Here is a 27,500-nt window from a genome sequence, read left to right as displayed (position 1 = left end):
AGAAGACCGGAGAGAGAGAGGGACTTAAGCAATCCAAGGACCTCCAGTTTGATGTAAGTGACATGACCATTTCACTACGTTACCTCCCATGATTCCATCTTCTTTAATACCACTATTCAATTATGATTGTATGTTTAGCTTCGACTGATAACAGTGCTGACAAAACAAAGCCGAAAGTAAAGATTTTGCCTCAAAGATTAGGCGTAATTCAACAAATTGTACAGAGCAACTGAAATGAGAGGAAACCGTGAGCAAACGGCAACACGTTCACTACAATTGATCCAACCTTTGCGGTTGGCTTAGAAGTTTAATTGATTTTACCGGTATGCTCAAATATTGACGGACAAGCGACTGTCAGTGAGATGAATTACTTTTCACTTAAGTCTCCGATGTTAGCAAAAGCAACAATTCTGCCGGATTAATCGCCATTATGTGGTTGTTGGATTACTAGGGAGGTTTTTTTCAGAGACAAGGGTCAAATGGCTTAAGAACCAACCGGGAGTTTAAAAAAATATACTTACTACGAAATCCCGTTACAAAGGACTCTCGTTACATTTCAGTAATTAATCCCGAGCAACAAATGAAGTTATCAAGCCTTTTTATCATAACATGAACTGTAAAGACGTAAAAAGAGATTATTCAAACCTGCAATAGTTCCATTTGTCTTTTTTCATTAAGATATCAGGGAAAGTACTGGTTCTTTGTGGTTCAAATAAACAAGGTCTGAAAACATATCAGTTAAAATAAGAAAAGAAAAGGCAGATCCTCTTATCTGTTTCATACGTGCAGACGTGGTTTTTACTAGCGACGCGGCAAGAACATGCGCATGCGCGCATAAGAGCGGTTAAATGGGGTTGACGCAAGGATAAGCACAAGGATCAAACTTTTTTCTTTTCCTTGTGCTTCCGCTTATACTTGCGTTCGCTAGCGTTGTGTGGAAGCGAACACACAGCCTATGCACAAGGAAATTTGCTACGTCTGCCTTTGTCTGTCTATTTTAAAGCACTCGTCCCAGATTTCCCACGTCTTAGCGTTTCAACAAAATGGCGGAGGATGTGGTTAACGTTGACGCTTTTGGCGCCGTTCGTTTTCACTTAGTATAAGCTACTTATGCTTGCGCTTTGTGCTTGCGTCGCTAGTGCAAACCAGGCTTTGGCTTAGACTATGTGATTGTTGCTACACTAAGTTTTAACAAACTGTATCTTCAGATTTTGAAACCAAATACTCGCTTCCAAAAACTAGGTTTTTCCTTGTTTATGATACACTATTTACAAGTTGAGAACTGGCCGAGAAAAATGGAGAACAACGGCGTGACTTCACACCGTGAGTAACTTTTCTCCCCTATCAAGCTCTCTGTGAAATGGTGAACTGAAGCAATTTGTTCATGAGAGTCGCATAACTAAAACGTGGTTTTAGTTTTTCACTCATGCGAGCGAGTGATCAGGATTATGTGAAATTTCGTATATTTGACCTGCCGAATGGAGATGAAATATTTATTGATTATTTAACTTACGCTGTAATGATCCTTCTAAATTTCCTTTTATAAGTTTAACGTGTCTGTGGCTGCCTCTTGTACATTCGGCCGACAGGAATTTTCGCAAGACTGTTAAAATACACCGTGAAGAGTGGCAAAAGATAATCATCTAATCAAGAAAATATATAATGAACTACAGATACCACAAACTATAGAAAATAATGCTTAAGTGCAAAAGAGCGAATAAATTACATGGAGCGCTCCAAAAAACAACTCTTGCCGATCGATTTTGGGAGGTTTTCCACAAGCATATTTGTAAAAACTTGAACGTCTTGCAACGAAAGCTCAACGACTGATGGTAAAAAATTAGGGCGCGGTCACTCAGCACTTGCCAGGGATACCGCTGAGACGATACAATGGCAGCCGTTTCTTTGACCCGGGAGACCAACACGGGAGTGAAAACCAAGCATTTGATAATCCAAGCTAGCACTTCATGTTCGCTTACAAGATTTACCTACACCACTCTCTGGGTAGGCCTTTACCGATTGTGCTAGCATAATTTGGTTAGGGTTAGCATAATAGGTGTCTTTTCAATTTTTTCTTGAAGAAAACAGTACATGTACAAGAATTATGACTCTCGTTGAATTGAAAACTTGATGTTTACATTTCATTCTATGTACTTATTGACTGAGTGGGAGGGCCGGACGGGAAAATATTTGGCCCGAGGTCATGGCGTACGTACAAAGCACAGCGAGGTCCGTGCGCCATGACCGAGGGCCAAATATTTTACCGTCCGGCCCGACCTAACTCAGTCAATAAGCATTTTATCATATGACCACCGCGCTTTTCCCTTTGTTTGTTTTTTTTTTTCCGGGTAACAAAATTCGGAATGTTCACTGACGTCGCTCATTTTGACCGAAAAGTCGAGATTTATATAGCAATTGCAATGAAAGCGGGGCCGTACGGGTCATATGATAAAACGTCTTACTTTCACCCTTAAGGTGGCTGGAACCAGTTTCACCACTTTTAGAGACCTTCTTATTAGATAGGTTATAACTACTATACTGTATCACGTAACAGCAATGTTATGGTACCACATCAAACACCAATTATTGCTTAACGAAATGCGCTCACAATTTTGACGTAATAGGTTACTATGGCAACATGAAAGCTCTCCAAAAACACCCTATATTTCGTCTTTACTCGCTTATACCTTAAAAATGAACTCGGTGACTCCCATTTTTTATTGTAAAATAGTAATTAGCAATTTGAGATAGGACTATCTGCAAAGTTAAAAAAAATTCTTGGGAGCCAATTCAGAGCTACCTTAATTTTTCGAAAATTTAAGATAGCTCTGAATTGGCTCCCAAGAATTTTTTTTAACTTTGCAGATAGTACTATCTCAAATTGCTAATTACTATTTTACAATAAAAAATGGGGGCACCGAGTTCATTTTTAAGGTATAAGCGAGTAAAGACGAAATATAGGGTGTTTTTGGAGAGCTTTCATGTTGCCATGGTAACCTATTACGTCAAAATAGTGAGCGCATTTTGTTAAGTAATAATTGGTGTTTGATATGGTACCATAACATTTCTTTTACGTGATACAGTTTTGTAGTGACAACCCTTCTAATAAAAAGGTCCTTAAAAGTAGTGAAACTGGTTCCAGCCACCTTAAACAATACAATCCTGCAATCCCGAGAATTTTTAATTCTCCAAAACGGAGAATAACCATGCTTTCTGAAGGAATAAGACTGCGATGTAACCAAGTGAAAAGAAGCGTTCCTTTGTGAACGATCCGGAGCAATGCGGTACACAGGTGCACATCAACGTCATGTGATAACTGGTGGAACGCAATAAAACTCGATAGACTCTTACACAATACAATGAGCGGCCGAGTATTCCAGCTTGCAAGCCACGCTGAACTACTTAGAATAATAATTAAGTCCTTGAAAGAACCATGAAATTAATGAAGGGTGAGAATCACGGCATGTGAGATATAACCTTTGAAATGGTCTATGAATAAAATCCTTTCATTTTTTAAAGGAAAGTAATTAATTTAGTAATATATAGACCCTTATTCATGAACTATTTCATAAGTCTCGGTCAGTGTATTATACGAGCTTGGGGAAAGGCTACTTAAATGTCCTTAAATGATTTCACGAATCTAAAAGAGACCTCTCAAACTTCGAAGGGTACTCATATATACACCAATTGCAATATATTGTGCAGTGAAGTTTTATCAAAACAATTATTCCTCAGCAGCTGAGTTAACTTGGAACAAACTGATTCAACGAGAACTCGACGCAACGAATGCCTGTTGAAGCATCAAACGAAGTTCTAAATCGTTACCGTTAGATACGGTTCTTGATTATGGCCAGCATGACGCAACGTGAGATAAAAATTCCAATACGCGTGTGAACAAAAGATTGTGTGTATTTTACGATATTTATAACAAATATGCAGTTCCAAGACAGAGAGAATGCGTGTTTTTCCTACGAAAGTCCAAGCTCTTTGAAAATACCTCACCGACGCGTATAGACACCAATGTCGCTATTTCAGTTATGTTTTACCTCACCGACGCGTGTAGACACCAATGTCGCTATTTCAGCTATGTTTTATATAAAATATGACAAAAATTGTTTTATATAGAGATAGGAACCCAATCTAAAAGCCACGCTGAAAGATATTTCACATGTCTAAACCTTTTCCTGCCCTTTTTAATCATAATAAAAATGGAAATATAAGCCTTCTGGCTGAAGTAAATTGGATATTTTTATTACCAATCTATCCACTTCCCGCTGAAGGGGATTTATTTTCTGAAAGAGGCATCAATGAGATAAATAATATGTTTATTGTTTTATGAGCATGAATCTCATACAAATAAAATCGACAGAGGGCGTTCAGTATATATATAGACAAGAATACAATTCGCAGCATTCCATATGTGGCACGCAAAGAACGACGTGAGTCACTTAAAATTTAATTTAGACTATTTTAAGACAAACCAGTCCGGGAAAAATCCAACCCCTTTGTTCGATTGGCTGTGAGCAGCATAGAAAGCAGAATTGTGGGTCACTTGTTTTGTTTGCGTGAGCCTTCGATACCTTTAAGCCGGAAAAAAGCGAGATTATCATCTTTCTGTACTTTTCCGAGACTCTCGACAAAGGGGGTGAATCGATATTCGGAAATTGGTCATCACCGCGGCAACCAAACAGAACGTCTTTCTGTCTTTTAAGTTTATTTTTTCCTAGTATCACAATTAACATCACTGTGTGAATCATACAAAGAATTTCCGGTCGTTTCATGGTTGGACTTTCAGTTGACGTTTAATTACAATCCTTTGAAAGGCTCATTGCCAAATATATAATTTAATTTCGCAAAGAACCTTTTGACCTCACCACCATTATAAACTTAAAATGTACGGCACAAAAAAGATGGCAGTGCTTTCATTTCTTGGTCGATAGTTTAAATTAAGAGCAGGCTACCATAAAAATATCTCCATCACAGTGGAAAAACGAGTTTCCTTTCAATAACATTGTCCCTAAGGAAGAAAATTTGTTTTGCCTTGAAATGACCAAGAATAATGACAGTAGGTCAGGGTACTGGATTCTTAAACATGATAAGCTTTAATGCAGCCCATTTGGGCAGACCACCCCCTTGAGGGATGGGCCCATCGGCCCTAGGGATGGGCCCATCGGCCCTAGGAATGAGCTGCAAAGGAAAGGAAAGGAAAGGAACTTCTATTTAAGTGTCTTGTCATTCTAGCGCCGGAGCACTAATTGGGGACACTGTAAACTGCAATTAACAATTAAGACAAATCAAATGTTGGTTTTTGAGGAGAGGTACCTGTAGAAAACCTCTTGGTGCAGAGTAGAGAACCAACAAACTCAACCCACATATGACGCCGAGTCTGGGAATCGAACCAGGGTCACATTGGCGGGCACAGCACCATCTGCCTGCACACCTCTGGAAGTCTATGCACTGTTTAGGGTGTGACGAGATTCTATCCCTGGCGCTTTTGCCTCACGCGGAATTATATCGTAAAGGAAGCCTGCGCAAATACATAAAAAACAAGGACAAAGCAATCAGCTAGCAGCTCAGAGATTAAGCATTTCGATGTTGCTACCAGAGGAAATGCAACAATTGATGTAAAGGTAATTGTGTCGTGATTCGATTCGCCTCGCGGACGTACGGAACATTATCCACGAATCAACACCGCTTTCATCACCCTTGACAAACGACACTTGCATTCAGGATATCAAAGGTGATAGGTCATGCTTACGTCAACGGATGAACTGTTCTTTTCTGACCAAGCTCAGGACGTGGATGACCCAGAAACAAACGAGATTCGAGTGGCTATATTCAAATCAAGACGGTAAGAAGCTGTTTCGACCAATCACAACAGGCTTTTAGTTCATCCAATCATATCTCTAAGCGAAAGTGTGCATCCCACATTAGGAGAGAAAGGAGAAGACGATTAAGTGATCTTTTATAAAATCTGTTTTGCCTTTGACTCGATGATTACAACTAAGCGAGTAATGTGAAGTGTCTCGATACAAAGCTAGAAGAAAAAACGCTTTGGCGGGAAACTGACGCATCGATAAAACTTCTATAGTTGGTGGATTGTTGCATGCATGTCCTGAACGTTTTTTGGCCTGTTCAAAAAATATGCAGTGACTGTCTCTAAACAGACTCTATCTAAGCCGGAAGGGTGAAAGTCTATGCCGGAAATAGGTATCTGCTTTTTTCAGCGACGGCCATGAGATTTGATGTAGATCCTTAGTCTAATTTTGCCGATGAAAGCTCATTCCTCTTGTATGAACAAATATCATCAAGTTGCCCGAGAATTCACTATTATGTTAGATTTTTCCGCGCTGTTGACTGCCCAGGGAGAACTTCTATCTCCGGATCTCTCCGGCTATACTATAGAGATAATGACTTTCTTATCTATCTCCACAAGGTGTTTAGGGCGCCCATTTTTCTGCCACTAAGTGCACGTGGATGGCATAAACTCTTAATTTTCTTAGAGAACAATAGTTCTCCAATCCGGTTTGCTGAAACGATCACAGCACAAGTCTAACAGAAGCTATAAGCCTGTTACAAAACCTGTTTAGTACATAGATGGCATTGCAGAGTAGGACGGTAGATCATCTCTTCTTCCAGTGAGTAATCTCTGTAATCTCAGAATGCCACGGAAAAAAGGCGTTCATTACGTCACCTCAGATCATGTTGTTGCAATCCGATTGCTACATTGTCACAAGGAAACGTCAAGACAAACGAGTCTAAAGTCCACTTTGAAACAGAATCATGCAAGGATGTTTACATAGATGAAGATTGCATTAGGAAGATAGCACACGGAAAAACAATTTTAGGGCTCTGTTTACATGCAGAAATGTAGGTTAAGATGGCTCACAATTGATAGAATGGCGTTACTTAACACTGGTCGCCGATACGTTTGTCTTGGTAGGATAATCTAAGTAAAATGAGTTTACAAAATGCTGGTATCCTCTTAGCAACAGGAATTTCCTATCTTTTCGCCTGATACTAGGCAGGTCTTTTTAGTAGCACTAAGGCTATGAATAACTTTTTTCACGTAAAGGCTCGGGGCAAACGGCAAACGGCAAACGAACATCCGTTCGACTTTGTTGAACGATGTTGAACTGATGTTGACTGCTGGGGTGGGCCAACGGTTTCGACAACATCGATTCAACAAGTTTTAACACTGTTCAAAGAGGGGGGGGGGGTGTTGGGGGTGGGGTGAATGATTTCAACATCGATTCAACAAGTTTCAACACGCTTGAAAGGGGGGATGGGGGTGGGGCAAACGATTTCAACATCGCTATTCAACAGCGGATATTAAAGTAAATGTTGACTGAGCCGTATGCATGTGCTGTTAGGATGACCATGAGCTAACTGACGATCTTCCTCCTTCCTTATCAAAAAAATCCCTGAGTTGTTTGCAGTTTGGTTTCTCAACACGCTTGTAGATGTCAGTTAACGTTTTCATTTTTTTTTTATTTTTCCGGTCTTTGATACTTTGATAATTCTGATTGGATCACTGGCAAATGATTGGCTGCTGCTGCTGTAAGGTGATTGGCCAAGAGTACAAGAACTTTGAGGAATTACGGTTGTGAGTAATCAATTCGGAGCGATTGGCAACTCCAGGAAAACTCAATACTGAGGCTACCTGAAAACCAAATAAAGAAATGAAATCGAAGAGAACGCAATGAATTAATTTGGATATTTTTCCGTTTGGTTTCAGCGAGGTTTTGCCAAGTTTGGAAAGTCAAATTGCGTATGCTGTCTTTTTTTATACCAAGATTCTTACTGATGCTTACCTAGAAGAATCGTTTGGTAAACTTTTTCTGATTCAATGATTACCTTGACTCACGAGTGGAACACTTTTGTCAGTCTATGAGAAAGGTATCCAATCATCTAAAAACAAATTCAATGATATCAAAAGTTACTATTAGGGCGTTGTCGGTCACACTGTACAATTTTTCGATCAACTTGTCTCGCAACGCCATGGCGAAACAAGTTGCACGAAACATTGCCCAATGTAGCATACCTTGCAACCGCCAAAAACGGTGCGAGACAATTTGCAGAAACCGTTGCGGAAAGTAGAATATACCATATTCGTATTCTCAGTATTGGACTGGAACTAGCTTGCAATAGAGGCTAATGCGGGGGAATCTCTCCAAATGCAAATACTTTTTAATATATTCCACCGCATTGGCCTCCATTGCAAGCTACAGTTCCAGTCCAATATTGAGAATACGAATATGGTCTAAGTTCCCGCCACCCTTCACGCAACTTTGCGACGTACAAGGAACTTTTTAAAATTTTTTAAAGTAAAATTATACTTACGTATATACTTACAACATACTTACTACTTACACTACACTTTACACTTCTTATACTTGCAATACTTACAATAGCTTACGATATGATCGCTTGCAATAGCTTACAATAACTTACAATATGTTACAATACAATTACGCTAATCAAAATAAAGTTGGACTGCTTACAATGCTCTTTTTGTTGTTTGTGCATTAATTGATCAAAGCTTTAATAATAATAATGATAATAATAATAATAATAATAATAATAATAATAACAATAACAATAATAATAATAATAATAATAATAATAAGATATTTATATAACTTGCAATATTTAGGGTGTTAATTCTCTAAAATTCAATGGGTTATTAAATGAAAAGCTAAAAGTTTTTTTCTCCGAAGAGGGCGGAGGTAGATTTTCAAGGTTCAGCAACATACCGTATAATGTCTTGCATGTCAGCGGACCAGTTGAGGTGGAAGGCGTAACTGTGTTCAGTTTAGAGCCTTCTTGCAATAGTTTCTTCCAGTTTTGGGGAATTGAAGAAAGGATGCTATAATATTGTAAGAAGTTACAATTTAGATTGAATTTATTGCAAAAAGAGTTAAACGGATAGAAACAGCCTTCACAGGAGTCAAAAAGGTCCGATATTTGTTTTACTTTTACTTGATACCAGTGTGAAAGGTATATCATTTTCCTATTCACAGTTATAAATTGGTTGTTCCAGATTATCTGTGAGAGCTCATCAAGCAACTTGTTTCACGCAATGTGAGAATTTTTGTCGCAACAAAATTGGGAGACAAGCTGCAAGAAATATTGCCGAGTGTAACAGCATGCTATTCGCACAGCAAGTCTGCTGTTTGGGACACTCTTGATTAAATTTTGCTATTCTCGGCCGCGCATGCATCTGCCTACGGCTTTTGCAATCTTGTCTTAAACGTGTCGAATGAACAAACCTTAGAACCCGCGCGTGGAATCAATTGTCACTTTCATCACTTGCAATAGAATTCCAATGCATGTGATATCATGATTTATTCCATTACGGAATGTTCTCCCTTCTGAGGCGGGTCAGACACCGTCTGTAGAGTATTTATGAGAATAGCTAGCTCGTCCACTGGTTGTGAGCTGTTATCATCAAGTATTCAACACCATTTTGGAATTTATTTTTAATATTCTAAACAATTTCTGTCCTTAAACAACCCGAACGTCGTCTGACTATAAAGATAAAAAGAAATGAGATTGGATGCAAGAAGAATTCTTTGTGGAAAGAGTTGTGAGTTGGTTTTCAAGGAGTTGTAGCAAGTTCAAGAAGTTGTTCGAGTTTTTTACAAGTTTTAACCGTTTCCATAGCATTAAAAAAGTAAGCAAATCAAGAGTTTCATAGTTCTTCACTTATTTTCAAAAGTTTATTTTACGATCTAACGGGAAACAGATTATAGGTGGCCATTAAAATAAAGCTTTTTTTAAAGTAGCCACTAAAACCCAAAGCCTTTGCTTGAATCACTTCTTTTCATTTGTTAGTTTGCTATTTCTTAAGAATAGAACGGATGCATAATTTTCAAAAAGAAATTTTATACAATGGAAGAATTGAACAAAGTTGGATCGTCGGGGAATTTGGAGTCTGGATATGCTCAGTTTATCCTTCTGACAATCAGAAAAAGGTGACTTTCTTTCGTACAGTTTACCTTAAAAGAAACATCAATTAAATAGGAGGTTATCCAGTGTCTATCCAAGAAGGAATTTTAACGACCTTTTTTGAATATTGATGAAGTTTAATGACATCAAACTGTTAATTGGGTATTCGGAGAACGCAAGGCACCGTGACGACGGAGATATTAAAGACAGTGAGAAATCACTGGAGGTTTCCACCTTTTTGTGCCAGCACTTGATTTTGAGAATTGCACGTGATATTGCCGCCTTTGTTAGCAAGACATGTGTCTCTTAATTTCCGATATTTCAATTGCTTCTTTCGTTGCCGAGGTAACGGGTCAAATCCATTGCAGATAAGATCTAGAAAAATGTCTTGAGATGTCCACATCGCGGGACACTGATAAGCCTGTGACTCGTGCATTGGGTATTCTTTGGCCCTTGTGGTCTACATCGCTCGTTAGAGTCAGAGCCAAGGAAAGAGAATCTGTTGCCTGTGCAGTTTCTTTGACAATGTGTCGTGGGAGAGTGAAATCCGAGCTGGAGGGGCAGATGTTTAGCCATGTGCGGTAAAACAACATAATTTGTTTGAGACATGGTTTGCTTTCCGTTTCCATCCAGTAGGTGGTCGGTGGATTTCTTTTCACCTTTTCTCAGGCAGAAAATTATGTTTTGTAGGAGAGTTAATTGTCGTCATTGGTCGATCTCGTCGAGGGCGTGACGAAAACCGACCAATGATATACTGCCTAAATTCCGATACACAAACTTCTTTAGCCTCGGCAACCAATCAGAAGCCGTATGCCAACAGGAAATAAATACCCTGAACTGTCGCACGTGGAGTCAGTGAATCGTGCAACCACTTTTATTTTGTAGGTTTATGTGACTTTTTTCATTCATTCGAACTTCGGGTCGTGCCATTGTTCGAAACTAATTTAAAGTTGGATCGGTGAGTACACCGCAACACGTAGGCCAAATCTACCTCTAAACTGTAAAGACCTGGCTTTTCGAATTTTCGCTTGACAAGAAATCCTGATTCAATTGAAACCTTATGTGATTGCTAATTCCTTAGAGAACAGAGCGGAATTAAAGTTGAATATTTACTTTCTTTTTATGAAGCAGTATTGAATCTGTTAACGTGTTTAGCGAACCATACTATTGCTTTCCTCAGCCCATAGGGAACTCGCAGACTGGGCAGATCTTCATGGAATACTGACGTTGATCTGAAGATTTCAAGCAAGTTCGCCGGCAGCAGAAGAAGGCAGAGAGTTTGGTGTCAGCAAGATCATCGCCATGTCACGCTAAGATGAGCAAGGCCACGAAAAAAAGAAAGTAAACTTCGGCTTTCCGATTGCGTCGAAAATACAGCCATGGCTAAAAACTACGAAGAAGTAGCTGAGATCGGCAATGGTGCGTACGGTATTGTCTATAAAGCCCGTGACCTTCAAAATGAAGGACGATTCGTAGCACTAAAGAGGGTGCGAATTGTAAACAGCGAAGAAGGAATGCCGCTCTCTACTATCCGTGAAATTGCCTTTCTCAAACAGATCGACAACTTCGCCCATGAAAACATCGTCAGGTACGTTTTGCTTAAGTATTGCCGTTAAATTTAAAATGTTATTCCGGCGATACAGCCTTTTTTTGGGTGTCTTAACGTCTGGAATCTTGCGAAGCCATTCATGAGCTTTGCCCAACCCTCCATCAAATTTAAACATATATTTTTATTGAATTTTCTTTTGTGTTTCTTGCGCTCCGATTACTTGGTTAGAGTCGAAACAGGCATTTCCATAAATTCTAAATGTAGAAAAAATTAAATTATGTCGAGTTTGAGCGTCATGAGACATCATTTAAAATGCAGGTTTTTTGTTTGATGATTACATTCCAAGGTCTGTTGAATCGTGGTTTCACAATACAACGTTGTCCACTTCATGCACAGATTCGCCTCAGGGGATTTTCGTTTAGGTTTTATTCACTGGCTTAAAAAAAAGTTCAAGTTTAGAAGGTATTTTTCTACGGGTACCATACAAGAAATTAATTTGACTACGAATTTTTGTTTATTCGCCGCACAATTGAGGACATTAGGCTTTTATTTTATTTTGAGAGAGGACAATTTCAACCATAACGAATAATTCGTCTCCCGTTTGAGTACAAACCAGTACACGAGTTCACCTTATGCAATTTTATAATAGCCGGATTCTGATAGCGTTCCAGAAATTATCGAGGAAGATGCAGAGGTCGCGAATCTAAACAACCCGAGCTGCTGTGTTTATGTGGAGAATTTCACCGGAAGTGAAATGTGCCATGGAACGGTGATTTGATTGGCCAAACGATTTCCCGCGACTTTGAAGGGAAAATTTAAACCCCGCGTTCGAGCGAAAATGACACAATTTTTCGTTCGCCGAGAGAACTGTTTTACAAGGACAATGCCGCAATTAAAGGCGTTTTTTTGACAACACAATAAAAGTAAAAGAGCCATGTTTACATAACATTTCTGCCTGCCATCACAAAGAACACGCATTTAAACATAACCTGTGGAATATTTACATTATCTCGACATCTCCAGTTTCGGAAATTCGAAGTTTCAACATAACTCAATCCAATTTAAAAACGCGCTCTTATTTCTCATTCTGCGTGGATTGCCATCGAATTTGACCTTTTGCACTTATACCACTTACAAGGACACACACAAAGAAAGAAGACACGCTTTGGAGTCAGGATTGTGAAGTACGAATATTAAAAGCAACCGACTTAGTTGACAGCCCAGACGGCGGTCTATCTGCCTTCTGAGTGGTTCCTTCACGATTGGGGTTAGTAGTTGACAAAGAGGATTTAAAAGCTGCACAGTTTGTATTTCGTTTTTGATTTGGCTCCTAAAAAGTTGCGCTGCAACTTAAATTACAGCCTCTAGGTAACGAAGATCTTGCTTTTAATTCCTCTCTGTTTCCGATGTTAGGTCGCAAGGAAAAACCCCATTGTTATTTGTATTCTTTTTGTTTAATTGTTTGTCTATGAAAGCTATTCCTGGATGGAATTTCAAACAAATCTGGGCAAACATTTGTAACTCTGATGTTTTGATACTAGACTGGGATAATGTTAAATGGAAAAAAAAAAGTTCTTTTAAGTCTCGATGTTGACGATCCAGCTTAATCAGAAATATTCACAACTGACACTGACATGTATGGTTTATAATAATTAATAAATACATTGCCTTCATCATGATAAAATCCCACTGTTTTTCTCACTCATTTGTTTCTCTGCATTTCCGCATCCAGAATTGTTAAATATTAATTTAGCCATGTTTTCATTTCATTTTGGTCTTCCGGTAAGTATTTCCTCCCCCCTCTGTAGGTCGTGATCTTATTATACAATAATCTTAAATCATCAAAATATACTTTAAACAATGGATCTCCTCCAAGTGATGTGAGAGCCTTTTCTTCATGACTTCACTTGGAAAAGTTGATTGAGTTTGTCCCTGGGATATTAAATAACCTATCAACAGCTTAGATTTGAGAAAGCTTGGAGTTCATAACCTCTTGTTCTGCCTGTAAAGCATTTGTTTGGTTATCTTGGAACAAAAATTATTAAAACGTGCAAATTGGCAGGCAGTTATAGTTGCATTAATTCTGCTGCAATGACTTTTTCTCACTTTCAAAGTATGTGGAAAGCTTGGTTCAAAATCAAAGATGCTCTGGAAGAAATTGAAGATCTCAATAACTATCCAGTGGGACAGACAAAAGTTGAGCGTTGAAAGTGATGATGAGTAAATCTAGTGAATGATTCAGGATTCCTACAATGTGTTCAAGTTTGCAATTGGTTTCGGCTTTATTCAATCCTATACGAAGACAATTATTTTAGGTGGAACAAACCATGTTGTGATCAAAAAACAAATAGGAGAACAAAGCAACAAATGTAAAAACAAAAGAACTTTGTAGAATCTTTTCTAGCAGCTGAAATTTCTTTGTGGTAGGGTAATTTGATACTTTTGTGGCTTTGAATTCCCAGGATTTCTTTCAATCAACTGGGTAGTTGAACCCCCAATCCTCGTTTCACTTAAAAGCTTTGTTTATTTATTTACCTTTTAAATTAAATCAGACATGGAGACATTATCCCTTATTAGTCAGTTATCCCTCTTTTCGCTCCATAGGTTACTGGATATATTCCACACAACCTCTCCCTCAAAGATGGAAACCCATTTGTCATTGGTATTTGAGCATATTGAACAGGATCTCAATGCTTACATTGAGAATTGCCCCCAACCTGGCCTACCAGAGTGGAAAACTAAGGTATGTACTGCTTATTGAAACACACATTAAAAAAACCCTTCAGGCTGATATTAGTCCTTTTTATATGAACTAGTTTTTGTCAAGTCTTTACATGTAAACATGCTTTGGAAAATAGGCTTTTGCAAACTTTAAGATCATTGGGTGATTCACCATTATTTTGTCACCCTCTCCCCAGTTTTGCTACCAATACCATTAATTGAAGTGCTACTACGACGAAAAAATCAGCATTCTTCTTTTTCTTTGGATTTCAAAACTATGTTAACTAAACAGGAAGTAACCCAAGCTTTAAGCCTAACTGATTTGAAAAAGACACCTGTTTATTTTAACTGGAATTTTCCTTTTTAATGGTCCTCCAGTGTTAAGCAAACACACTTTCAAAATTTTAAGAAAAAAACCATTCTTCAGTGATCTGTTGATCATGGTAGCACTTTGAAACACTGTTCTCGCTTGTCAGAAGACCATCTCTCTTATTTAACTTTCACAAAATTTGTGATAAAGCAAGTCTAGAACTAAACTGCACACAAGCTACGTTTTGCTAATAGATTTTTTATGCCACCCATTGCAAGTGATACTCAAATCAGTGATCCAGGACATTACCTTTTTTACTTGCCGTGGTCCCAAGGACAACAATGAGGGAAAAATTTTTCAAAGCCCCCCTGCCCCCATCCCCCCAAGGCATTTGTTTCAACGGTGACAACGTTGAAATCATAACAAAAAGAGTACAGTGTTGTGATCATAATTATAAACATAAAAAACAAGTGTCTAAAGGAATTTCTCCTAAGAGCTGACAATGCACATCTCCGTCTTCTGAGTTATTTTCTCAGTTTGTTTTTACTGGTAAATAGAATGGCTCCTCTCATTGATAATAATTGTCAACTTACATGTGTAAGTCAATCAACATGCAAAGTCTCCTTTTACGTACAATCAAAGCTGAATAAAGCAGCTTTTGAATTTGCAAGGAAATTGCAAGCTGAAAAGAATGAGAAAAATGATGACCCAGCTGGTAAATATAACCCTTTCCCCTCCTGAATGAGACTTCTAGATTTTACTCTGTCTAATGCCGGATAATTTCACTCATCAATGCAGGCAGCTTCAGGGGTGAATGAGTTAATTAACAACATCAAGGTCCACTCAAAAACTATGTCCCCTTTAAAATATTCTCACATTTTCCACAGACTCCAGCAAATAATTTCAACTGTATCAAAAGCAATAAGGTTATTAGAAGCAGAGTCCAAACGAAATGGAAACTACCCGATTTGTGCAATTATGAGACTCGACTTGTGTCTTTGTTGTTTCACATGGTTTGGTTTTCACTCTAAGCTCTCCCACAATGTAGCTTACGAATGATTCAGGACCATGAATCACGACAATACATGAATGTTCTGAGCATTGCTTAGTTGTCTGTAAATCAATGTTCAATGCATCAAGCAGAAAGAAAATTTATGGAAAAAATATTACGGGTATTATTCAAATTAAGCATTCATTTTTGAAGCAAAGACAACTCCCATTTTTTATCTACACTCCCTTGAGTTGAAAAATCTTTCAGACAACTTTATTTATGATAAATTGTCAATCTCTTCATGTGCCACTGCCCAGGTTAATAACACAGTAATTTATTATGAGCCTCAAATATTCATACACGAAAACATGGTCAAGTTTTTGGTTTCAATGATGCATGAACCCAAAACGTTTTATGTTGAGTTAGGCAAAATTATCCCTGGAACAAATATCTAGCATTTGTGGCTGCAAATTACATGCAACATAGTTGCATGTGCAGATATACATGAAAAGACTACCTTGGGTTGTCTTGTTTATACTTGTCTTGTCTGTATGTAAATTTCAAAGGGCTTTTTTTTTATTAGTGGACCTTAATTAGCAAGACAGTATAAACATGTAATTTCATGGCCTGCGTAGCAAGAATTCCTGTTCGACAGAAGAGCTTCGAAGCGATTTTCCGCAAACTGGCTGCGCGAAAGTTGGGGCACTTGCAGTCTCCTGCTCCATTTTCTTCGCGGCCAGTTTGCGGAAAATCGTTTCGAAGCTCTTCTGTTGAACAGGAACGCTTGCTACGCAGGCTAGTAATTTCATGTCTTAACTTAATCATGGAAGGACAAAGTTATCAAAGATCCATAGCTAGACATGTTACATGTACATTTGCATTGTAAAGCCAGTGAGAGCATATAGCTCTATGATTTGCGTGCTATAGAAGCATTAAGCAGTTATTATACCAGCTAGAGTGATTGAAATTGTGTTAATTAATTTAACTTAAAAGTCTCCCCACAAAAATCACGAAAAACCTTCAACAATGTTATTATTCACCTCTCCAATGAATCATACAAGTAATGTTAACTTGTTTGTAAATAATAAGATGTATGGGGATTGAGCATTTGTCTCATGTAGTCATGTAGGTTGTAAACCGCAACGTTTCAAATGCTTACATTACTGCTGGTCTCCTTCAGGCTACACACTACAATGTGCATCATGGTGGTCTGCTGTGATAGGTGGACTTGACTCTTAGAATGTTTTCTTTGAGTAATTTCCCGAGAAGTTTATTTACCACCTTGATCACCAATAATGACTTTCTTTACAATAATTCAGGGGAAGTAGTTTAGGGTGCTTCCTTAAATTTCAAGCCATTTTTTTATTAACTAAATATTTAAACTCTTTGTATTAGGATATCACACATCAGCTGTTAAATGGTGTGGATTTCCTACACTCTCATCGGATAGTCCACCGAGATTTGAAGCCACAAAATGTCTTGATCTCAAAAAGCGGCCAGGTAAAGATTGCCGACTTTGGTCTGGCGAGGGTCTTCAGCAATGCAATGGCTTTGACATCAGTGGTAAGTAGAATGCTTGCTCCAGTCCTACTGCGAGAACACCAATAGGCTTAACAGCGTTTTGCATCTGCACTCCCAAAGCAATCTTTTGTAGGGCAAGAGCAACACTTGTCAGGAAAATCACATTTTGCTATCAAACGGTGTTTAAGATCTTAATAATTGCCATGGGGAAAAAAAAACCCTTTTTGGATCTTTGAGGATCCTGCTAAGTCAACAGTGAAACTTGGTACGATGTGCAAAAAATATTCAAGGCCTTGCAAGGACTTTGAAGGATTCTGTTGAGTACCTTTTGAGAACCTTTTACCAGACTTGAGAGTTTCCCTTAACATCCTCTTTAACACACAAATTGCTTCATCACAGGTGGTAACCCTGTGGTACAGATCTCCTGAGGTTCTTCTTCAATCAAGTTATTCAACACCTGTGGACATTTGGAGTATTGGCTGCATCATGGCAGAGCTATACAACAGAAAACCACTATTTGAAGGGAAATCTGATGTGGATCAGCTCCACAAAATTTTTAGGTAATGCATTTTGTAGAGTCTATTGGTACCAGAGGCCAAATCTGTATTTTGTCGTAACATTGTATGTTGCTGTGGTTCCTGCAGTCCTGAGTCAAAGCATGTAAATTAATACTGCTAGCCAGTTGGCTCAGTTGTTAAACATCAGACTACCTTACAGGACATCCAGGGTTCTTCTAGAGGTCCTTCAAAAACCGAGGAAAAAGCCATGTGATGTTCTTAAATATGGACTTTTAACTGCAGACCCCTCCTGCAACTTGCATTCATAAAATTCTAGGTGATGTGAAGAACCCACACACAATTCCCAAAGAGCAGAGTATGAGGTTTACAGTGTTGCCATTTATCCTTGTAAATGTCACACAATCAATAATATTTGAGGCTGCTCTTAACTGCCTGGCCCGGGTTGCTCGAAGCATGGTTAGCCATAACCAGCGTTAAATACCATGGAAACCTATAGGCTTTAATACCTCTTAACCAATGGTTAGCACTAACCAGGCTTCGAGTGACTGGCCCCTGGGTGGTGAAACTCAAGTTTACTCTGGGCACAGGTACAATATTTCCTAGGATCCATCCTCTGTATAGAAAAAGTAACAAAACCTTGAATGTAAATGGTAGTGGGTGGCAAGTTATTTTGGAGTAAGAACCCATCTCACAGCTCTTGTATGGGTCATTAAACACACTCAGTTGACAAGAGCAGGGAATGGAGTTCCAGGCATTATGTTTACAACTAACCATATTGAAGGCACGTGTACGGTGTAGGTTCTGCTCATGATTTCAGTACTTTAGGTTCTAAAGTTAGGTTATTATTATTATTATTATTGTTGTTGTAGTTGTTGTTGTTGTTGTTGTTGTTGTTAGGAGGCAGTGCAGCCCAGCTAGGGTGCTTGCCTTGAAATCCAGGGATCCCAGGCTCAGGACTTGTTCTGACGACTGGTTGAATTTGTTCCTGGTAGTCTCTGCTTCAACTTCTCAGCTGCACTTGTAAATAGCAAACTAGCTTGCCTCCAGCCAGTTGGGATTCTTAACAGTTGTTGTTGGCTGTTCGGTTCTGTTGTTTCGTTGATTGTGTTTCATTGGCCCTGAAAAGCCCCTATGGGGAGTGGTCAATTAATTATTTATCGTATGTATTGTTGTTGTTGTTTTTTGTCACTTAACATGACAGTTATCCCTTCAGCTAGATAAGCAAACTTTAAGCTTTTTCAACAAAGCCTGCTTGACACATTTATGATTATATTTTTTACATTTTTCAGTGTTGTAGGAACACCAGCCCGAAGTGACTGGCCGATAAATGTTGCACTTCCCTGGTCATCATTTCCCAGACTTCCTCCATTTTCTCTGTCCGAGTTGATTCCAGAGATGGGCAAAAGTGGAGTTCAGTTACTCAAGGTTGGTGTGCCTCTCTGTATAACCAAGCTTAGTTAACATTAATAAAAGTCAAAAATTCATTTTCTCATAGGGGTGTCATACTTGTTCAAGTGACTAAATTAGCTTAAACAATTAATAGCACCGGCTGTTCTCAAGCTGAAAATACTTCCAGAACACAACTGCTATTCCAAAAATAATAATAATAAGTACCAGTAATTCATTTTGTTTCTCAAACCCCTTTTCCCTCTCACCTATGCATAATTCAAACACAATGCACTGATATGAAGGTATAAAAGTTAATTTCCGTTTTTTTCCGGGTGGGGTACTGCCATATATGGACTATATAGGTATGTGCTGTTGTGAAAGGTATGGTCTTCAAGCAGTTTACTCTAGCATAGAGTATATAAATCATAGCCTTTCCGTCTAGAATAGGGTACCATTTTTCAGGAAACGGACCAGTCGGTTGAAGATTTTATCAAGACTAAGGAAACCAGAACTTCCCACTCAAGAATACAAAAAATTCAAATCTGCAAAGTTTACGTAACTCAGCCTCAACAGTGTCAATAAATGGCTACCATGAAACACCTCTGGATATTATTAACTGTCAAGAATCGGAATTTAGACGGAAATCGGTGGGAGTTTACTCTTGTATAGGGTAGCAAAATTCAGTTGAACTAGCTCTGGTATAGGCTAAGGGTTCCAGGGTCCCAGCGGCACATCCCCACCCAGAAATTCCTAAAGTGCCCCCCCCCCTTCCCCCCCCGGCCAGCACCAACTTGACTGTATGATGTCACTCCCCCCCATCCTCCCCCCACTCCCCTTGCACAAAAAAAAAAAGAAAACATTGCCAAAAATTAATTAACATGTGCTGGGATTTGTTCATCTGAAGAACATGAGAAAACATGAAAAACTGCCTTGAACATAGCATGTGAAAAAGAGAGCTAAACATTTTGCAAAGCTGCAAAGGAAAAATAGATGTAATGATTTTGAGAGAATCCTCCTTAACATTCTTCCAAAGAATTTTGAGGATTCATGCTCTTTAAGGTCCTAAAAAATACTTTTTGTAGGAGTAAAGTATCTTAAATACTATATCTTGTGTTACTTTGCAGAGAATGCTGACATTCAATCCACAGCGAAGGATCTGTGCTATGGAAGCCCTTCAAGATGAATATTTTGAAGAATTTCATGACACTGATAAAGAAAACATCAGGAAAAGTTGTGCAAACATTGGCAACCAAAGAGAAAATACACAAACTCCCTGACAAAAGTGCATTTAAAGTGAATATACAGACTTAAAATCACACAATGGGTGTGAACTCACTTTGTTTGCCTCCATATATATAGGGAATGTTTTAATGAATTGTAAGCACAAAAAAAGACAGAAAATGGAAAGACTTGCTTTTATGTAAGATTAAGGCAAGTTTTAGTTTGTGCTCACTTTGTGTGGAACAAAACTCAACAATATTGAAAGCAGACTTTAACTAAAATTAAGCTTAAGTTAGTCTTTAATGGTGGTTTTAATCGGCATTAAGTGTGTAAAATTCGTAGACGGAATAGGTTCAAAAACAACCTGTTAACTTTGAAATAGATTTTAGGACGTTCTTTTTTTTTAACTTTGAGCCATTACTGATCAAACAAAAGTTACCCGATTGGCATAAAGGTGTGTAATATATTACTTTTACAAAATGCTGGTAACTTTACTATTTTTGGATCAGTGATGTAGATGCATTAGACATGTCAGTTTTAGTGTACAGAGTAAACTGCATATTCTGAATTCTGAACAAAAATCCTAGTGCGACAAGATATTTCAGGATTAAGGCCATGGTGTTGCGCTTTGCAGTCACTCAGTCTCCACTATCCTTTGTAGACTGAGCAACCCCAAAAAAATAAAACAAATAATATTCTTTTTTTTTTAATGCTAATAAGCCTTTCCTAGCCTTGCTAGAATGGGCAACATTCAAAAGAATATGTAAAACATGGAGGCTAGTAGGTTTAGTTAGCATAAACAATAAATCAGGTGTCAATATGAAATACTGGCAGTGTGGCAATTGTCAAAGGAACAATATTCCATAGGTTTCACAGTGGTCCAGGACATGTGGCATTATCCTGCCTTTTAAAATTCTTATTATTAAGTTAATATGAACAGGGCAAAAGTTACAGAATAAACTCATTCTGTGGCCCTACTAGCCACAAAGCTCAATTCGTTCAGATCCTGTTTATTGTTTACTATCATCAATAATATTGATTGATGTTAGTCAAATAGTATAACCTCATCTAACTTAGAGTTCACGTGTTATTGAAAACTGCATAACAGTCATAGAGGGTGATGATTAATTTGATTGTGTGCAGACTTACAAGGGAAGGCTGTGTTATTCAAACTCTGTTCTCACAATGAAATCTTTTGTATCAAAAGGTTCTTTTTGTAACCTTGTTTTGGTGTGAAAATTACGACATTTACACTCTACACGAACGTAAACTGTTGGAAATAATAAGTTCTTCTGGTATAGTAGAGTATCATACTCTGAACATTAAAAATCTGTGTGTCACATTCAACATTTTGCACTTTGGTGCACTGGTACTATTTTTTCACAATTTTACTTATTATACATTGTATTTTTTTAACCCATTGACTCCTGGAGGTGCCCGATTGACAAGTAAAATTGTCTAACTGGTTTGGGCGTCAAAGGGTTAAAATTAATCATTTGTTTTTGAAGGTATTTGATAAGGTTCATTTTACTTCATGAATAATCTTTTCTGTTTTCATTATTCTGTTGAATTGCAGCAAAATTTTGAGATGTAACAGCGAGAGACCCCGGCAAAAAACTTTTGGGAATATCATTCTCTTATTTTAGCTCACGCCTAAGTACAACAGTTTTTTTGTGTGGGTTATGATCTGTTAATTGTCTTGAAATTTGGATGTGATTAATAAAAATAATAAACAAATACTGTATGATTTTACTATGGTAAAATTGCCCGATTTTTATGGAGAGTTAATGAACAAAAAAAAAGGAGAAGCCCTTGATAATTTCACAGTTGTAGTAAAGAGTAAGGCAAATACTGAAAACTGCCATCTAAATGCATGGTTGCCTAGGATTATTGGGCTTTTTCTTCATGGCACTGCTGCATTCAGAGATTATTGTGTGATTTTACTGATGACATTAATAATTAATGAATGATTGTGACATTTAAATGTCTGGTTTTTTTTGCTAGGAAGTGTTCTGAAAAAAAAAAAAGAACATTGTTGAAACAAAGTTGATCACAAAATTTCCCTGTTTTTGTCTAGTTATTTCTCTACATTAAAGAAAAATACAGTTACTGCAAACAGGACTGGGAACCTCCAAGCAAAGTTTATTTCCCTCAAAAATCGAAGGGTGTAAAGGCCAAGTTGAAAGTTACAGTTCATTGTTGTACCAAAATTGAAACAACTCAAACCTCTTAAATTACAAAAATGCTAACCTTAGATGTATTAAAAGCATAGTGTTTAGGCCGGGTCTGCTAAATCTGCGAGCTAGCGAGCCATGCGAATTTGACATTTAAGTCTAAGCACCCATTTCAAATAGTGCTGATAAACAGTTATTAAGTCTAAGCACCTATTTTAAAACGCTTAGCTTTCAATAACTATGTGACTCGCATGTTGACTTGCAGCCATGGCTCGCATGACTCGCATGTTCGCACATTGCATGTAGTACAACTCATTCAGGCCTAATGTTAGCGTTAATAGAGGTTTGGGTTGTTTCATCAGTGGTGAAACAATGACCTGCAACTCTAACCTGCAACCCGCAGTTAACACTCTCCACTCAAAAATGGCAAATTATAAAAATATTTCTTTGCCAAGCAATGTACCCTACAGTAATTATTTTTTTCCATCACTACGTGGTGTTCCATAACACGATTCCTAAAAATAAAATACAAAATGTTTTCGATGCTCTTGTACTCTCGGGATACCCAACAAAATGGGTAGTAACACCCAAAGGTTTTGAGGCTCTTTTGAGAAATAAAGGCCCAAGTTTTTTTTACAGAGATGAAAACCAGTACCTTTGTGTGACCACAGCATGTTATGACAATAATATTACTCCCTTGCACTTTCATAGTTACAATCTCCCTCCCTTGAATCCAGCTTTGTATCTTGCTGGGATGAGTCGACAGTGAGAACAGTCTCATTCAAAGTTCCAGAACATTTCCTGACAACATCTTTATTTTCTGCATTTGTTTGATGTCCCAGTGTTTCACCAGAATCGCAGGAATTCCCTTCAGTTTTAACCATATCTTGATTATTGTTGCCATTGGTTGCCTTGGTATGTTTTTGCATTGTTTGGAGTTTGTTGATCTCCTTGTTGATTTCATGCACATTGTATTTTCTTAGTTTGAACAAGTCTCTCACAACACTCATGCAACAAACATTCTGGGAAAAGAAAGAGTGCAAAACATTAACTATTTTCCTGTAGCTTGGACCGAGACTCTCTTAAAGTGCTACTATGACCAGAAAATCAATTTTCATTTTTCGTTAGATTTCAAAACTACAGTATGTTTACTAAACAGTAAGTGACCCAAGTTTTAATCCTTGATTTAAGGAAGATACCTGTGTATTTTAACTGGAATTTTCCTATTTAACCCATTGACTCCCAGGGGTTCCCCATTGACGAGTAAAATCGTCTGGCATTAGACAGAGTAAAATACTAAGTCTGGCCGGTTTAGGCCAGTTTAGGCCAGTTTGGATGCCAAAGGGTTAATGGGGACATAGTTTTTCAGTCAGTGATTAAACTGGCGAATCGCAGAACATATACTATTTGAGAGATATATTTTATACAATAAGCTCACTAATACATGCATTTTTATTGGTTCTCACCTATGATCTGATAGAGGAAAGATGCACAGGTGATGTTTCATCATCAAAAACTTTTAATTCTTTATTGTATGCAACAAATAGATTCCATGTTGCCATGCATCGGTTATTCTGTTCAGTAAAAGATCCAGTGCTCAACGTTGCGACCTCTGAGGTTGCCAGTGCAACTGGATTTCATTCACTGGCGACTAACTTTTCACACTTAGTCGCCCGACTGGCCACTAAGATATTTTTATTTTATCATTTTTATTTAATTTTTTATTCATTGAATGGGTGCAATGAACTGTCCAATGGTGGACTGTCATGTACTTCATGCCTGTAGCCTTTGAAAACAGTGTTTACATAGTTATCCTTTTAAATTAAGAAAGCACAAACTGAAATCTACATCTGTCAATAACTTCATTCCAGAAAGTGACATACAAGATTTTTCTAAAAACTCTTAATTTTATGTACTAGAAAGTGTACATAATAGATTTTTAATACAGAAAGAGCCTTTACATCTTTAAATACAATTAACAAGATAAATGCAATGATGGCATACTTCAGTGTACACCAGTAATGTCTAGTGTTTACTCAGTATTGGAATTACGTAACTATGCACTGTTAGCACTTTTTCCATTGACAAATGTAATTCTCAGAAACGATGTGAAAGAAATGAAACTGTTGTTTATGATGAATCGTGTACATAAAATGTTTTTTTTTAAAATGTACCACGATCACAAATGTTACAAAATATTTAAATGCATAAACAACCAAATGTAAAACTTAATAGCCAACATTTTGGCATCATCGTGACACCATTCTCAAGCCACAGTGAATAAATTAATGGGGAGTTTTAGTGTTTTCTAGAACAAGCACAAGAGCAAAGGCTCACAAGTCTTTCAAGTGAACACCTTTGCACCATTTGAGTCCATTTGCACATTAAAGAGAAGTATCTCCAAGGATCAAGACTATATAAATGCGGATATCATATACTTGTGTATATATGTATGTATATATATATATATATATATATTTTTTTTTTTTTTCAATTCATTATATTATTATATATATATATATATATATATATATATCAGTCGACAATCAAATTCATTAGCAATGTTATGATTGATGTACATTTAACTTTTTAGCCAAATTATTTATTTTTCAAGTAGTTTCAGCATTTAAAATTTGCAATTATTTTTACCCATCTCTGGTTGTCAAGGCCGTGTTACATGCTATGATTTTCGGCTGGGCCTCAGTTTGCCTTTTGTTGAAATGTATACGGACCGAGGAGGCAGACCTGTACAAAAGTCTGATCGGATTATCTCAGATCGCTCATCTCGGATCATTGCAAAAAATATTGTAAGACCCCAGGAAATCACCCTAGCCATAATCTTTAAACTAACCTTGGTGAAATCCGGGCAAACATCAAATAGTCTTGGCTTACAAAAGCGTTTTTCACACTATCTGAGGTGAGCGATCCACGTTGATCCAGTCTGACTTCTGTACCTGCCTGGCCCGAAGGGCTGAAATTTTTTGTAGACTAAAATGTTTGAGCTGCAGCTGGAGACCAAATCTTTAAACTTAGGGGCCTGGCCCCTAGGTTTTTTCTTGTAAGTCAAGCACTGAGATCACAGAGGACATCAAAATGTGGCGAGACTTGCCTATTGCCTTGTGTGCCACTTTTTGTTCTTACCACATTTTGACATCATCTGTGATCTATTACTGAACAGACACAAGGCAACATGAAATCTATTTGTTAAACAGATACCTTGATTATCTCAACACAGATTGCCAGGTCAGGTCTGTTCAGATCCACAGTATGTCCCTTGCCTGCATTCTCCACAATGCTAGCTAGCATTGCAATGGTGTCACTTTTATCTATGGTGCCATTGTTTCTTGATTTGTACATTACACAAAACTGTAATCCAATCATACCGAGTTACCTCATAAATTAACATGCTTCTAGCAGACACACATGTACAAATGTACATAATACTACTATGGACTTCACTGAGATTCAAGTGCATGTACAGGCCATCAAAACTATGTTGCAAATGAATGGTTGCTGGTAAAAGAAGCAGTAAAACCCAATGAAGAAGCTCTTGATTTGTAAACAGATTCTCTTCATTAATGCCATTAGTTGAGGGAACATGCAATTTCATTCAATCATTCTTTTCAATTATTGTTAGTCACTATATACAATGTAGTAAAATAGATACATGCCTTGAAAATAATATTAATTATATCATACCTTCTTTTTAGGGGAATCTCGAGAAACCATTTTGCGATTAGCAGGGGAGAGTCCCTTTGTTATTATCAGTATGCTGTTAAACAATTCAGATAAAGCCAATACCAATTTCAATGTTATCACATACAGGGAAAAACTACTGTCTGCAGATTGGCTGAGACATAGGGCCCGCATATTTTCTTCATGACAGTGGCACTTTTGGTAATCAAGAGTGCATGATTACTTGATCCTCGCTGGTTCACATTTTCTCAGCCAAAGCAAGCAAAGCTACAATAGGTTAGCTTTATCCACATATAAATAAATTATTTTTTAACTGCTATATTTTTATTGCCAGCAGAGATTTATCAAATTGAACTTTAACCAAATGAAAGCTTGCACGTTTGCTGTAATTTCTAAGACCAAAGTGTTCATTGAACCGATTGTGTTGCAGCATTGAACTGGCTTCCCTCGATAAGTTTGCCCTTTATGTGATAAAAATGTAAACACAATGTGCCCTTGTGCAATAAAGAATTAATTTCACTTGTATTTTCAAAGGTTTACAAATTGTCCTTGGTGTAATTTTGTGAAAACTTCAAAGATACGCATGAATTCAAATTAAACCATTATTGCCCTCGACCAATGCAATTACATAATGATAATTACACAGTCTAAAAGATCAAGAAATTTTTCTCTAAAAATCCAAACTATCTTGAATTTGATTATGTGAAGGCCTACATGTAAGGGAAAAATGTCTCTGAAACAACACCCATCATTATCATTACATAAACTACGCAATGTACACTGTAGTAGGTTTAAGGTCATATAGTCTGAATTTCAGCCATCTCCTCCACTTGCTAAGTCACTCAGGGAGAGTGACTTAGTGACTTGAGGAGGCAGCTGAAATTCAGGCTAAAATGTCATAGTGGCCACAGCTAAAAAAGTAACATGGGTTGAAAACATCTTAAATTTAAAAAAAAAATGATGCATTGTAACCCACCTTTGATGGTTTGACATCTTCACCTAAAAATGTTGCCTGGAACATATTGGTTGCCAGGGTTTTCATATCCTCTTTGCTTGCATAGCAGGAGTTGCTTATAGGCAAAAACCTTTGGCAATATCTGATGGAGGTGAAGAAATTATTCAATGAAGTAACACATTATGTTGTCCTTCAAACGTTCTCTTGGCTTTAAAACACTTAGATGCTGTAGGTAGCAAGAGAGGAGGCAGCACCCTCCTCTGCGGCAAGGAGGTCACCATGGCAACCTAGCCACATTCCACCTCCAACGCACCTGTCAACACATCACTGAGAAAAGCCAGTGTGTGGAATGTACATGTATACTTGCCCCAAAATATGGAAGGGATGGAGGGGAGGGAAAGAAGCAAGCAAACAAAAAACCAACTCAAGCCAAAGCACATGGTAATGTCCCAGCAAACCCCAAAAATTAATATCCCAGGGAAAGCTGCTGCATTGGCCTGGTTT

The 27,500-nt window shown here is 37.8% G+C and overlaps 2 protein-coding genes across 5 annotated transcripts in view; one reads left to right on the top strand and one right to left on the bottom strand.

Annotated features, from left to right (window-relative positions):
- Positions 1–22,201, top strand: part of LOC138012574 (cyclin-dependent kinase 6-like) — a 26,021-nt gene extending 3,820 nt beyond the window's left edge. The window contains exons 2-8 of one of the 3 annotated variants that reach the window (XM_068859379.1): positions 3–53; positions 11,132–11,539; positions 14,105–14,243; positions 16,918–17,085; positions 17,443–17,603; positions 18,851–18,986; positions 20,075–22,201. In XM_068859379.1, the coding sequence (XP_068715480.1) occupies positions 11,331–11,539; positions 14,105–14,243; positions 16,918–17,085; positions 17,443–17,603; positions 18,851–18,986; positions 20,075–20,227 (966 nt within the window). In that variant the 5' untranslated portion in view covers positions 3–53; positions 11,132–11,330 and the 3' untranslated portion in view covers positions 20,228–22,201. Of the gene's footprint in view, positions 1–2; positions 54–10,753; positions 10,910–11,131; positions 11,540–14,104; positions 14,244–16,917; positions 17,086–17,442; positions 17,604–18,850; positions 18,987–20,074 lie in introns of those variants that run through there. The other 2 variants (XM_068859380.1, XM_068859378.1) reach the window with 2 other exon arrangements.
- Positions 22,043–27,500, bottom strand: part of LOC138012572 (THUMP domain-containing protein 1-like) — a 6,919-nt gene continuing 1,461 nt past the window's right edge. Inside the window, exons 4-7 of one of the 2 annotated variants that reach the window (XM_068859377.1) lie at positions 27,018–27,138; positions 25,562–25,711; positions 23,001–23,367; positions 22,043–22,183 (exon numbers count right to left, since the gene is read on the bottom strand). In XM_068859377.1, the coding sequence (XP_068715478.1) occupies positions 23,035–23,367; positions 25,562–25,711; positions 27,018–27,138 (604 nt within the window). In that variant the 3' untranslated portion in view covers positions 22,043–22,183; positions 23,001–23,034. Of the gene's footprint in view, positions 22,184–22,370; positions 23,368–25,561; positions 25,712–27,017; positions 27,139–27,500 lie in introns of those variants that run through there. The other variant, XM_068859376.1, reaches the window with a different exon arrangement.

The sequence above is a fragment of the Montipora foliosa genome, chromosome 8 (genome assembly GCF_036669935.1).
Source record: "Montipora foliosa isolate CH-2021 chromosome 8, ASM3666993v2, whole genome shotgun sequence".
Taxonomy (NCBI): Eukaryota; Metazoa; Cnidaria; class Anthozoa; order Scleractinia; family Acroporidae; genus Montipora; species Montipora foliosa.
Note: the sequence above shows the minus strand (reverse complement) of the source record. Positions and strands in the feature narration are given on the sequence as shown.